Source organism: Mobula birostris, chromosome 11 (assembly GCF_030028105.1).
Source record: "Mobula birostris isolate sMobBir1 chromosome 11, sMobBir1.hap1, whole genome shotgun sequence".
Classification (NCBI taxonomy): Eukaryota; Metazoa; Chordata; class Chondrichthyes; order Myliobatiformes; family Myliobatidae; genus Mobula; species Mobula birostris.
The window spans coordinates 2582052-2594226 of record NC_092380.1 but is presented as its reverse complement, the minus strand read 5'-3'; the positions used below and the strand labels follow the sequence as shown (position 1 = coordinate 2594226).

The 12175-nt window shown below is 59.0% G+C and overlaps 1 protein-coding gene across 6 annotated transcripts in view; it reads right to left on the bottom strand.

The window, feature by feature from the left end:
- The window catches only part of LOC140204741 (histone-lysine N-methyltransferase SETD1A-like), a 55028-nt gene that overhangs the window by 23052 nt on the left and 19801 nt on the right, over positions 1-12175 (bottom strand). For all 6 annotated transcript variants that reach the window (XM_072271489.1, XM_072271492.1, XM_072271488.1 and 3 more), the window contains 8 exons: positions 11634-11904; positions 11331-11446; positions 10916-11142; positions 7276-8224; positions 6232-6966; positions 3353-3544; positions 3000-3087; positions 1471-1622 (listed from right to left, as the gene is read on the bottom strand). In XM_072271489.1, the coding sequence (XP_072127590.1) occupies positions 1471-1622; positions 3000-3087; positions 3353-3544; positions 6232-6966; positions 7276-8224; positions 10916-11142; positions 11331-11446; positions 11634-11904 (2730 nt within the window). The remainder of the gene's footprint in view (positions 1-1470; positions 1623-2999; positions 3088-3352; positions 3545-6231; positions 6967-7275; positions 8225-10915; positions 11143-11330; positions 11447-11633; positions 11905-12175) is intronic.

The following is a 12175-nucleotide window of genomic DNA, read 5'->3' as shown; positions in this document are numbered from 1 at the left end:
AGGTCACAGCTGTGAAAAACTTTGGTTAGGCCATATTTAGAGTACTGTGTGCAGTTCTGCTCACCCCGAGAGGCGTTGATATGACAGATAAAATCTTTCTCTTCCACCAGCCCCATCTGGATGAAAATGTCAAATATTAAAGGAGACAGATATTAGGTGAGGGGTGGAAAGTTCGATGTGCAGGGCAATTTTTTTTTTAAATACAGAAGGGTGGAGGCAGATGTGACTGTGACATGGAGAGGATTTAGATAGATACATGAACGTAGGTAGTGGGCAAGGGTCTGGCAGATAAGAGTACAATATAAATGCCAGGTCATCCACTTCAGAAGGAAAAATTATTACTTAAACAGTGAGAGACTTGAAAGTGCACGCGCATAAACCACAAATGTGTGGTTTGCGGGTACAACAGGTTATCAGGAAGGCAAATGAAATAATGGCCTTCATTGCTAGAGGGATTGAACTTAAGAGCTGGGAGGTTAAGTTGCAACTGGACAGGGTACTGGTGAGGCCGCATCTAGAGTTCTGTGTGCAGTTCTGGTCTCCTTATGTGAGGAGAGACACACCAACTTAGGAAGCCGTGCAGCGGAGGTTCACCACGTTGATTCTGGCCCTTAAGGAGAGATTGAGTTGTCAGCGACGATACTCACAGAATTCAGATAAAACAGTGAAAATTCTGAAGGAGATATACGTGACAGAAACAGGAAAGCTGTTTCCACTGGATGAGACCAGAACTAGGGGACATAGCCTCAAGATTCAGAGGAGAAGGTCAGAGATGAGGAGAAGCTGCTTTTCCCAGAGTGTGGTGAAACTATGGAATTCTCCACCCGGAGGAACAGTTAAGGCTACCTCATTAAATATATCTAAGACACAAGAGGAATTTTCTCCCTACTCGGGGGTGAAGGGATTTTAGATGCTGGAAGTGCCAAGGTCTTAACATTGGCATTGTAGGGGGTGATTTTACTCTGGCTGAAGCAACCACCCTTATTGCTCACTGTCAGGAGTGATGTGCTGAATGACCACAATTGATGTGTCACATGTCCATGGGAGTGAATTCTTAGCGACATGACTTACAAGCATTTGGAGAAGCACGGTCTGATTAGGGTTAGTCAGCACAGCTACTTGAGGGGCAGCTCACAACTCACAAGCTTTATTAAATTTGTCAAGGAAGTGGCCAAACACTTTGATGACAGTAGAGCAGTGGAAGTGGTGTATACGCATTTTAGTAAGGTGTTTGATAAGGTTCCCCATGGTAGACTCATTCAGACAGTCAGGAGGCATGGGATGCAGGGAAACTTGGTGTGGATTCAGACTTGGCTTACTCACAGAAGGTAGAAGAAGCGTTATTAGGAACAGGCGGGAAATGGGAGGATATGGACCATACTTCAGAGGTGCTTGGACGGGCGGGTGCTGTGTCCAGCAGCCCCCCTCCCCCACGGTCCCAACCCATGAGCCGAGACCCCGTTTGCCTACCTTCTCCGACGTCTCCTCCTCCTCCTCGCCCTCGCTGTTCAGGTCCAAGGCCTTGGAGGGCTTGCTACGTTTCTTGCCCATCTCAGTATCACGTTTGGGTGCCTCTGAGGGGTGGCTGGCCGCGTCCGAGGTCTCCTTCTCCCGTTCCATCTCTGCAAAGGCATGGAACAGGTAAGGAGTGCTGGGGGGCACTGACATTGTTTGGTTCCTTTGCCCTTTACCAAGATACAACGAAAAGTCAGGTACAGAATAACCACACAGGAACAAGGCCTCAGGCCCAACTCCTCCTGGTGATCTAGTCCCACCTGCCCCCGTTTGGCTCATAGGCCCGAAACCTCGCCTTATCCATCCACTATCTACGTGGCTTTTAGACATTGCTAATATGCACGGGTTCCTTCAGGCTGGCACAGCCAGGGGAGGTGCTCCCACCACCTATTAAATGCTCTCCATGGTGCGAGTCTCAAACGGCCTCCGACAACCAAGTCCAGCTCCTGGCCTTCACGTGTCGCTTAGCTACTAAGCCGAGCAGAACCGTTTCTACTGACAGGCACCTTACCAGTCACTTCAGGCAGATGCAGCTCGTCAGTCGTGGTTGGCAGCTCATCTAGGAGAGGGAAAACCCTGACCTCAAACCTCTGCTGCCTTGTGACTACACCCACTCATGGGAAAGGCTTCGAGAGTAAACCCCGAGCGAAAAATACGGAGCTGGAGTCCCTGAGGCAGTCCTACGTTGAGCTCAACGCTGACTGGCAACTCCTGTGATGCCACTGGTGCCAAACTATCAGTCACTGCCATTGCTTTGGATTCATGCACTACATGGAGAGGAGGAGCCTGCTGCCTGGGCAACAGCTTGCTCCCCATATTGTACTGGCCTGGCTTGTGGATCATGTAGACAGCCGGGACACAATATCCATAGTCGACCCTACCCAGTGGATGGTCTCAATGTGCACACCTCAACCACTATTTCTGGCAGCTCATTACAAGCACACACAACCCTTTGTGTGAAGCTGCCTCTGATATCCCTTTTAAATCTTTCACCTCTGAACTTAAACCTCTTCCCTTATGGTTTTTATGTAGCCCCCAGTTCCTGGGAAAAAGCCCATGTACTTTTACCCTGTCTGCGCCTTCGTGACCTCCATCAGGTCGTCCCTCAATCTCTTGGGCTCAGGCCAATAAAGTAAATTGGTCTATTATTGTCAAAAGTACAGAGAAAAACTTGTTTTGCATAGCTACAGTTTGCACGGATCAATCTATTAGAATCAGAATCAAGTTTAATACCAATGGTATATGTTGTGAAGCAGCAGTACATTACATGAGGCAAGGATCAAACCTGTCTCTCCCGCTCTTGCCCAGTTCCCTTTGGAAGGGGTGGTGGGTGGGAAAGAAAGTGAACTGGCTTCTTGCCAGCCGGCTCCTGGAAAGAGCAGGAGCTCAGCAAACAGCCGCCCTCCCTCCACAACGTGGAACGACCTTTGGACTCGACCGGGCAGAGAGCACCAAGGTGACTGCCCCCAGCCCTGAAAGTTTACCTTCATCCTCTTCGTACAGAGCGAGGGTCTGGCGAGGGCGTTTCAGTTCCACGCTCTCAGGAAGGTCTGACAGTTCCTTCCTTTTCACCTGGGAAAGAAGGAGAACACCTGTGTGAGAAGCAGGCACGGAGACGGGTGGTAGTGGCGGCGGTGGGAAAGGTTGGAGGGAAAGGGGACGGTGTATCCGAGGCCCGGTCCCAGAAGGGAGAGAGAAGACAGTGTGTCTGCTGCCCAGTCCCACAGAGGGGAGAGGACAGCGTATCCGACACCTGGTCCTGACGGCATGACCACTGCCTGGTCCGAGGGCTGAGAAGGAGGTGAGGTGTGAGGAAACATGGACTGACTACTCCTACCTTGAACGATGGCAGTCTCAGTGAGGCTCGGAGACCCATCCCAAAGCCGTAGGCCTCTAGACCACTGGCACCACTGGCTGAGCCGCCAAACCCACCGCTCTTGGCCCAGTCCACCAGCGAGAACATGGAAGGCTCCTTGGGCCTGGGCTTCTCCTCCTCCTTCGCTTGGAGTCTCGCTGTGTTGTGGAAGGGCTGAACGAGAGGGAGAGCAGGGGAAAAGGTGAGGAGAGGGGGAAGAGAGAGAGAGTGAGTGGGTGGGAAACACACTCTCCTGGGGTCAGACACAGAGCGATATTCCCTCCACACCGTCCCATAGTCATAGTCATACTTTATTGATCCCAGGGGAAATTGGTTTTCGTTACAGTTGCTCCATAAATAATAAGTAGTAACAGAACCATAAATAGTTAAATAGCAATATGTAAATTATGCCAGTAAATTATGAAATAAGTCCAGGACCAGCCTATTGGCTCAGGGTGTCTGACCCTCCAAGGAAGGAGTTGTAAAGTTTGATGGCCACAGGCAGGAATGACTTCCTGTGACGCTCTGTGTTGCATCTCGGTGGAATGAGTCTCTGGCTGAATGTACTCCTGTGCCCACCCAGTACATTATGTAGTGGATGGGAGGCATTGTCCAAGATGGCATGCAACTTGGACAGCATCCTCTTTTCAGACACCACCGTCAGAGAGTCCAGTTCCATCCCCACAACATCACTGGCCTTACGAATGAGTTTGTTGAATCTGTTGGTGTCTGCTACCCTCAGCCTGCTGTCCCAGCACACAACAGCAAACATGATCGCACTGGCCACCACAGACTCGTAGAACATCTTCAGCAGCGTCCAGCAGATGTTAAAGGACCTCAGTCTCCTCAGGAGATAGAAACAGCTCTGACCCTTCTTGTAGACAGCCTCAGTGTTTTTTGACCAGTCCAGTTTATTGTCAATTCGTATCCCCAGGTATTTGTAATCCTCCACCATGTCCACACTGACCCCCTGGATGGAAACAGGGGTCACCGGTATCTTAGCTCTCCTCAGGTCTACCACCAGCTCCTTAGTCTTTTTCACATTAAGCTGCAGATAATTCTGCTCACACCATGTGACAAAGTTTCCTACCGTAGCCCTGTACTCAGCCTCATCTCCCTTGCTGATGCATCCAACTATGGCAGAGTCATCAGAAAACTTCTGAAGATGACAAGACTCTGTGCAGTAGTTGAAGTTCGAGGTGTAAATGGTGAAGAGAAAGAGAGACAAGACAGTCCCTTGTAGAGCCCCAGTGCTGCTGATCACTCTGTCGGACACACAGTGTTGCAAGCACACGTACTGTGGTCTGCCAGTCAGGTAATCAAGAATCCATGACACCAGGGAAGCATCCACCTGCATCGCTGTCAGCTTCTCCCCCAGCAGAGCAGGGCGGATGGTGTTGAACGCACTGGAGAAGTCAAAAAACATGACCCTCACAGTGCTCGCTGGCTTGTCCAGGTGGGTGTAGACACGGTTCAGCCATCATGCACTCCCAGCTAAAACAGAGTGAAACTCCCTCCACACCATCCTATCACACACTCCCGGGGTCAGACACAGAGTTAAACTCCCTCCACACCGTCCCATCGCACACTCCCGGGATCAGACACAGAGTGAAGCTCCCTCCACACCGTCCCATCGCACACTCCCGGGGTCAGACACAGAGAGAAATTCCCTCCACACCGTCCCATCACATACACCCGGGGTCAGACACAGAGTGAATCTCCCTCCACACCGTCCCATCACACACTGCCGGGGTCAGACACAGAGTGAAGCTCCCTCCACACCGTCCCATCGCACACTCCCGGGGTCAGACACAGAGTGAAATTCCCTCCACACCGTCCCATCACACACTCCCGGGGTCAGACACAGAGAGAAACTCCCTCCACACCGTCCCATCACACACTCCTGGGGTCAGACACAGAGTGAAGCTCCATCTACATGGTGTCAGGGTAAGGCCATAAAACATTTTTAAAAATTAGGCTACTTGGCCCATCGAGCTCACTCTGGCAGTATCATGACTGATTGTTTTTCCTTCTCAACCCCATTCTTTTACCTTCACCTGTAACCTTTGATGACAGCACTAATCAAGACCCTATCAAGCTCCCTTTTAAATACACCCAATGACTTGGCCTCCACAGCAGACTGTGGCAATGAATTCTATAGATTCACCACTCTCTGGCTGAAGAAATTCCTCCTCATCGCTATTCCAAAGGAATGTTCTTGTGTTCTAAGGCTGTGCCCTCTGGTCCTAGACCCTCCCAGCATTGGAAACATCCTCTCCATGTGCACACTGTCTCAGCCTTCCAATATTTGATAAGTATACATTTCTCATTACACACTTATACTTAACATCGTGCTTGGCATTTTCCTTGATTATCACCGTCAGTGATATTTGTGTTTCTTTCTTTGACCTTCTGATTTCCTTTTTCTGTATCTCTAACACTCCCTGTACTCCTGAAATTCTCTATAGCTGACATGTTTCTGGGACACAAACATTGAACATGAAACAATATAGCAGGAAGTGTAGCGGCTAGCCCAGCGCTTTACTATGCAGGCGACTCACGTTCAATTCCCGCCGCTGCCTATCAGGAGTTTGAAACCCCGTGATACCGGCTGGTCATTGTAAATTCGGCTGTGATAAGGCAAGGTTAAATCCCGGGGATTGCTGGGCAGTGAGGCTCGAAGGAACAGAAGGGCCCACTCTGCGCTGTACCCCAGTGAATAAATAAATAAAAACAACACTGAACATAGAACAACAGGCAGGAAGAACAATGCTCCCTCTGCACCACCTCAGGGGCGGAGAAGAGGGGAGGTGGGGCAGGGAAAGAGGAGAGGGAATGGCCCCGACCACTCTCCCTGTTACCTTGGCCTTCTGCTCCTTGCGCTCCCACCACTCGTCGAAGGTTCGGAACGCCACCATCTCCACCATCTTGCGGTTGAGGTCCCGCTTCATGATGTTCTTCATCTCCAGGACCAAGGCCGAGAGGACACCGTCCACCGTCGAGAGGTGTGGATCGTTTTTGGGGGCCTCGCCCTGCCAGGGGGGCGCCGCGTGAGGCTCGGCGGAGGTGGCTGACGAGGAGGAGGAGGAGCTGGTAGCAGTGGTGGAGGTGGAGGAGGTGGACGAGGGGACGGAGGGGGGCAGCAGAGGCTCTGGGAAGAGTCTGCCATCCCTCTCGGGCGTGGTGTAGACTCCGTAGGCCCCAAAGGCCCCCTGGCAGGGGTAGGCAGGGAAGGACCCGGCCCCAGGTGGACCTTTGCTCCTGGCCAACTGCTGCAGGCGGGTCAACATCTGCGTCTGCATCTGGAAAGACATGGGCAGCCCCCCCCACTGGCTACCCAGCCGGCTGACCAGCTCCAGGGGGTTCACATAGTCGTAGATGTGGGGAGGGAAGGGGGGTGCCGCAGCCGGGGCTGGGGCCGGAGGGGCAGGGCCACTGCCCCCACCACCCCCGCTGCCCCTCAGGGAGCCTGGCTCGGACCGGGCAGGCCCGAACGAGGGGAACGGGCCGGCCACCTCGATCCGCTCAGATGGGTGAGGGTCACCCGGCTCATCATCCGAGATCTCCATGTCCTCGCCAGAGGAGGGGGCAGATGTCTGAGCGGGGAAAGTGGTGGAGCGGAGGCGGGGGCAGGTTCGGAATGAGCACCGGGGGTGGGGGGGATTTTTTCGGGCCATGGTTGAACAGGAGAGATGAAGAAAACAGGAGAACATTAAACAGAAGATGACACTGGCTGGTTCATTTCCCCACCCCCTCAAGATAATCTCCTCTCCTACCCCTCTTCCCTCCATTGCCCCAACCCTTCTCCTCCCTCACGTCAAACCCTCCACTTCCCCATCCCCCTCCCTCTCCCTCGTGCTCCCCCTGCATGCCCTCACGTGCCCCCCTTACCCACGGGCACTCACCATCTCATCTCCATTGGCCTCGCGCTCTCCAGCTTCTACCCGCCTGTGCGCCGGGAGAGGGGGGAGGGGAGGGTTTGGCGGAGGGGAGGGCGGTGGAGGCGGTGGGGGTCCCAAGGACGGGCGGACGTCTTCGAAGCCAGCGGGTGGAGGGGGCGGAGGGGGAGGTGGAGGGGGAGGGAGGGGCGGGGGGCGGACTTCAGGGGGCGGGGGAGGGCCCCTTCGCCGCTCCTCCTCCTCCTCCTCCTCCTCCAGCATCTCCACCTCCTCTTCCCTCCCCACCTCCCCCTCCACCTCCTCCTCCCCCTCCCCCACCCAGGCCCCACTCACCCCGTCCCCCTCCCCCTCCCGCCCCCCTCCCTTCCGTTCCTCCTCGTCCTCCGAGTCGTTGACCAGGAAGGAGAAGGCAGGACGCTGGGCGCGGAGGAGCATCTCGATGCGGGAGTCCAGGCTCGGGTGCCGGGCACAGGGCAGACTCTCGGCTGGAGGGGGGGAGTCAGAGGGGGGAGGAGAGGGCGCGGGGGCGCCGGGAGGGGGTGGGGAGGGGGGCCGGCCCTCAGCCGGGGAGTCCGGGCCCCCGACGGGCCTGCCGTAGGCCTCTGACCCTGGCGGGAAGGGGAAGGCCGCGGGCTCCTTGCCGTAAGGGGGGTAGGGTGCGGGGCTGGGGTAGGGGGCCGGGGCGAGGCCGGACTCGGGCTGGGGCAGGTAGTGGGAGCCGTCGCCGGCCGGCAGGAAGGAGGAGGAGGAGGACGTTGAGGGTCGAAAGGACTGGGGGAAGCCGGGGAAGCGGAGATGGGGCTGGGGAGTAGGCGGAGGCTGCTGCTCTGGGGGTCGGTAAGGGAGGAAGGGAGGGTGTGGCGCGTGGCGTCGCGGGTAGGATCCAGTCGAGGAATGGCGGCGTGACTTGTAGGCTGAGTCCTGCTGGTAGGACTGGTAGGATGGAGTGCCCTGCCTGAGGGGAGGGGGAGGGGGAGGGAGGGAGAGGAAGGGGAAGGGGAGGGAGGGAGAGGAAGGGGAAAGGGAGGGAGGGAGAGGAAGGGGAAGGGGAGGGAGGGGGAGGAAGGGGAAGGGGAGGGAGGGAGAGGAAGGGGAAAGGGAGGGAGGGAGAGGAAGGGGAAGGGGAGGGAGGGGGAGGGAGGGGGAGGAAGGGGAAGGGGAGGGAGGGGGAGGAAGGGGAAGGGGAGGGAGGGGGAGGAAGGGGAAGGGGAGGGAGGGGGAGGAAGGGGAAGGGGAGGGAGGGGGAGGAAGGGGAAAGGGAGGGAGGGAGGGGAAGGGGAAGGGGAGGGAGGGGGAGGAAGGGGAAGGGGAGGGAGGGGGAGGAAGGGGAAAGGGAGGGAGGGAGGGGAAGGGGAAGGGGAGGGAGGGAGAGGAAGGGGAAGGGAGTTGGGGGGGGAGAGAGAGAGAGAGAGAGAGAATAGTGAGTGAGACAAACAATCCATTTTGACAAACAGATGACAGTTAGGGTGATGGCTGCCATCGCTGGAACGATGCATGTTACCAGCAGGAGAGGCAGAGTCAGGTAGGGGAGATGTGTGAGATGTCAGGGACAGGAGAATTATGGGGGGGTGGTGGGTGAGGCTTCAGGGGCCTCAGTGGAAGGACAGGGCCTTGGGGAAGACGACGGAGAGCGGGGCACAGCCTCGTTCAGACAGAGTAGAGAGCGGAGTTGGGCCTCGTTCAGAAAGGAGGGATGAGCGGGACCTCATTTAGACAAGCTGCAGAGAGGAAAGGGGCGCGGGCCCGGCTGGACAGAACGCGGGAAGGGGCGCGGGCCTGGCCGGACAGAACGCGGGGAGGGGCGCGGGCCGGGCTGGACAGAACGCGGGGAGGGGCGCGGGCCCGGCCGGACAGAACGCGGGGAGGGGCGCGGGCGTGGATGCGGGCTCGGCCAGACAGAACGCGGGGAGGGGCTCGGGTCCGGCCGGGCAGAACGCAGGCAGGGGCGCAGGCCCGGCTGGACAGAACGCGGGGAGGGGAGCGGGCCCGGCCGGACAGAACGCGGGCGTGGACGTGGGTCCGGCCGGACAGAACGCGGGGAGGGGAGCGGGCCCGGCCGGACAGAACGCGGGAAGGGGCGCGGGCCCGGCTGGACAGAACGCGGGAAGGGGCGCGGGCCCGGCCGGACAGAACGCGGGGAGGGGCGCAGGCCCGGCTGGACAGAACGCGGGGAGGGGAGCGGGTCCGCCGGACAGAACGCGGGCGTGGACGTGGGTCCGGCCGGACAGAACGCGGGCAGGGGCGCAGGCCCGGCCGGACAGAACGCGGGGAGGGGAGCGGGTCCGGCCGGACAGAACGCGGGCGTGGACGTGGGCCCGGCCGGGCAGAACGCGGGGAGGGGAGCGGGTCCGGCCGGACAGAACGCGGGCGTGGACGTGGGTCCGGCCGGACAGAACGCGGGGAGGGGCGCAGGCCCGGCTGGACAGAACGCGGGGAGGGGAGCGGGCCCAGCTGGACAGAACGCGGGGAGGGGAGCAGGCCCGGCCGGACAGAACGCGGGGAGGGGCGCAGGCCCGGCTGGACAGAACGCGGGGAGGGGCGCAGGCCCGGCTGGACAGAACGCGGGGAGGGGAGCGGGTCCGGCCGGAGAGAACGCGGGCGTGGACGTGGGTCCGGCCGGACAGAACGCGGGCAGGGGCGCAGGCCCGGCCGGACAGAACGCGGGGAGGGGAGCGGGTCCGGCCGGACAGAACGCGGGCGTGGACGTGGGCCCGGCCGGACAGAACGCGGGCGTGGACGTGGGCCCGGCCGGACAGAACGCGGGGAGGGGCGCGGGCCCGGCCGGACAGAACGCGGGCGTGGACGTGGGCCCGGCCGGACAGAACGCGGGCGTGGACGTGGGCCCGGCCGGACAGAACGCGGGGAGGGGCGCGGGCCTGGCCAGACAGAACGCGGGCGTGGATGCGGGCTCGGCCAGACAGAACGCGGGGAGGGGCTCGGGTCCGGCCGGACAGAACGCGGGCGTGGACGTGGGTCCGGCCGGGCAGAACGCAGGCGTGGACGTGGGCCCGGCCAGACAGAACGCGGGGAGGGGCGCGGGCCCGGCCGGACAGAACGCGGGCAGGGGCGCGGGCCCGGCCGGACAGAACGCGGGCAGGGGCGCGGGCCCGGCCGGACAGAACGCGGGCAGGGGCGCGGGCCCGGCCGGACAGTACGCGGGCAGGGGCGCGGACGCGGGCCCGGCCGGACAGAACGCGGGCAGGGGCGCGGACGCGGGCCCGGCCGGACAGAACGCGGGCAGGGGCGCGGGCCCGGCCGGACAGAACGCGGGCAGGGGCGCGGGCCCGGCCGGACAGTACGCGGGCCCGGCCGGACAGAACGCGGGCAGGGGCGCGGACGCGGGCCCGGCCGGACAGAACGCGGGCAGGGGCGCGGGCCCGGCCGGACAGAACATGGGGAGGGGTGCCCCATGAAACTGAAAAGGAGAGAGGGTTGGGGCCCAATTCAAACAGACCAGAGGGACGGAAGGGATTGACATGACTGAGGGGATCTCATTCGCACAGATAGGAGAGGAGGGTTAGGCAAGCATGAAGGAGAGATGGGTTCAGGAAGACGGACGAAAGTAAGACGGGATCTAGTCGACACACACACAGCAGACGATTCGGCCCTCCGGAAGTCGGAGAGAACACAGGGATCGGCTACTCACCTGCTGGAGAATGGGGAGTCCTGTGAGAAGGGGGTGCCTCCCCTTGGAGTGTAGGGCGTGCCCTGGGACTGCGGGGTATACTGTCCGAAGGAAGAAGGGGTGTCCTGGTGCCCACTCAAGTATGCCGTGTCCTGGGAGCAGGGGGTGCCATTGCCAGGGGTGGTGGGCTGGCTGGCATTGCCTGGGTAACTGGCGTCACAAGATCTCCGTCGCCTGGGGTCATTGGCCTGTGAGCAAGGAGGGGTGAGGGCAGGAGCCGGGAAAGAGAAAGGGGAGGGAGGGAGAGAGAGACAACTTACATAAATACAGTGTGTCTGATGCCCCGTCCCAGAGGTTGTGGGGTGGGGGAAAGAGGATGGTGCGCCCGATGCCTCTAAAAACCCTCCACACCCCGACACGTCCCCTCATAACTTACCATGTCCCCCTGGTGTACCGGGAACTTGTCCGTAAGAGCTTTCCCTCCTGTAGGCACCGTCTGTGGTGTGTAGAAACCATTCACTATGAGCTCAAAGTACTTCATCCTCTGCTGTCCTGTTTGTGTGTGAGGGGGGAGTGGGGTGGGGTTAAGGAGAGGGAGAATGGTTAGCCCCGGTGACCACCTCAAAGAGAGCGGATTTCAGTGAGGACGCCGGGATTCGATCCCGCAGGAGGGGCACAGTGAAGACAGTCAACACCAGTACAGACTCCCCGACGCAGAGCCTGCATTGCCTCGCCCTACCTTTGATGTCCAATTGGGCGTGGATGATGTTCCCCATCACGGAGGTGTTGTGGAGGTTCTTGACGGTGTCCTTGGCGCCCCGCGTGCTGGTGAACACCACCTTGGCCAAGCCGAGGTGCTTCTTGTTCTTAGGGTTGTAGAGGATCTCAATCTCCTCAATGTCGCCAAACTTCTTGCACATGTCAGCCAGGAAGCCCTCTTTGATGTTGTCGTTGAGACGGGCGAAGGTCACCTCCTTCAGGGGAACTGATCCCACATAGTACTCGTCGAACTGTGGAGGGAGTGCAGGAAACAAGGGATAAGGTCTTATCAGGTTAGAGCCAGTCATGAGACTACAGGAGTTATCATAATCCAAGCTGCTGAGAGAGAGGGACTGAGAGACACCGGTCAGTGTACAGATCTCCCCTGAGGGAGAGGGACTGAGAGACACCGGTCAGTGTACAGATCTCCCCCAGAGAGAGAGGGACTGAGAGACACCGGTCAGTGGACAGATCTCCCTCTGAGAGAGAGGGACTGAGAGACACCGGTCAGTGTACAGATCT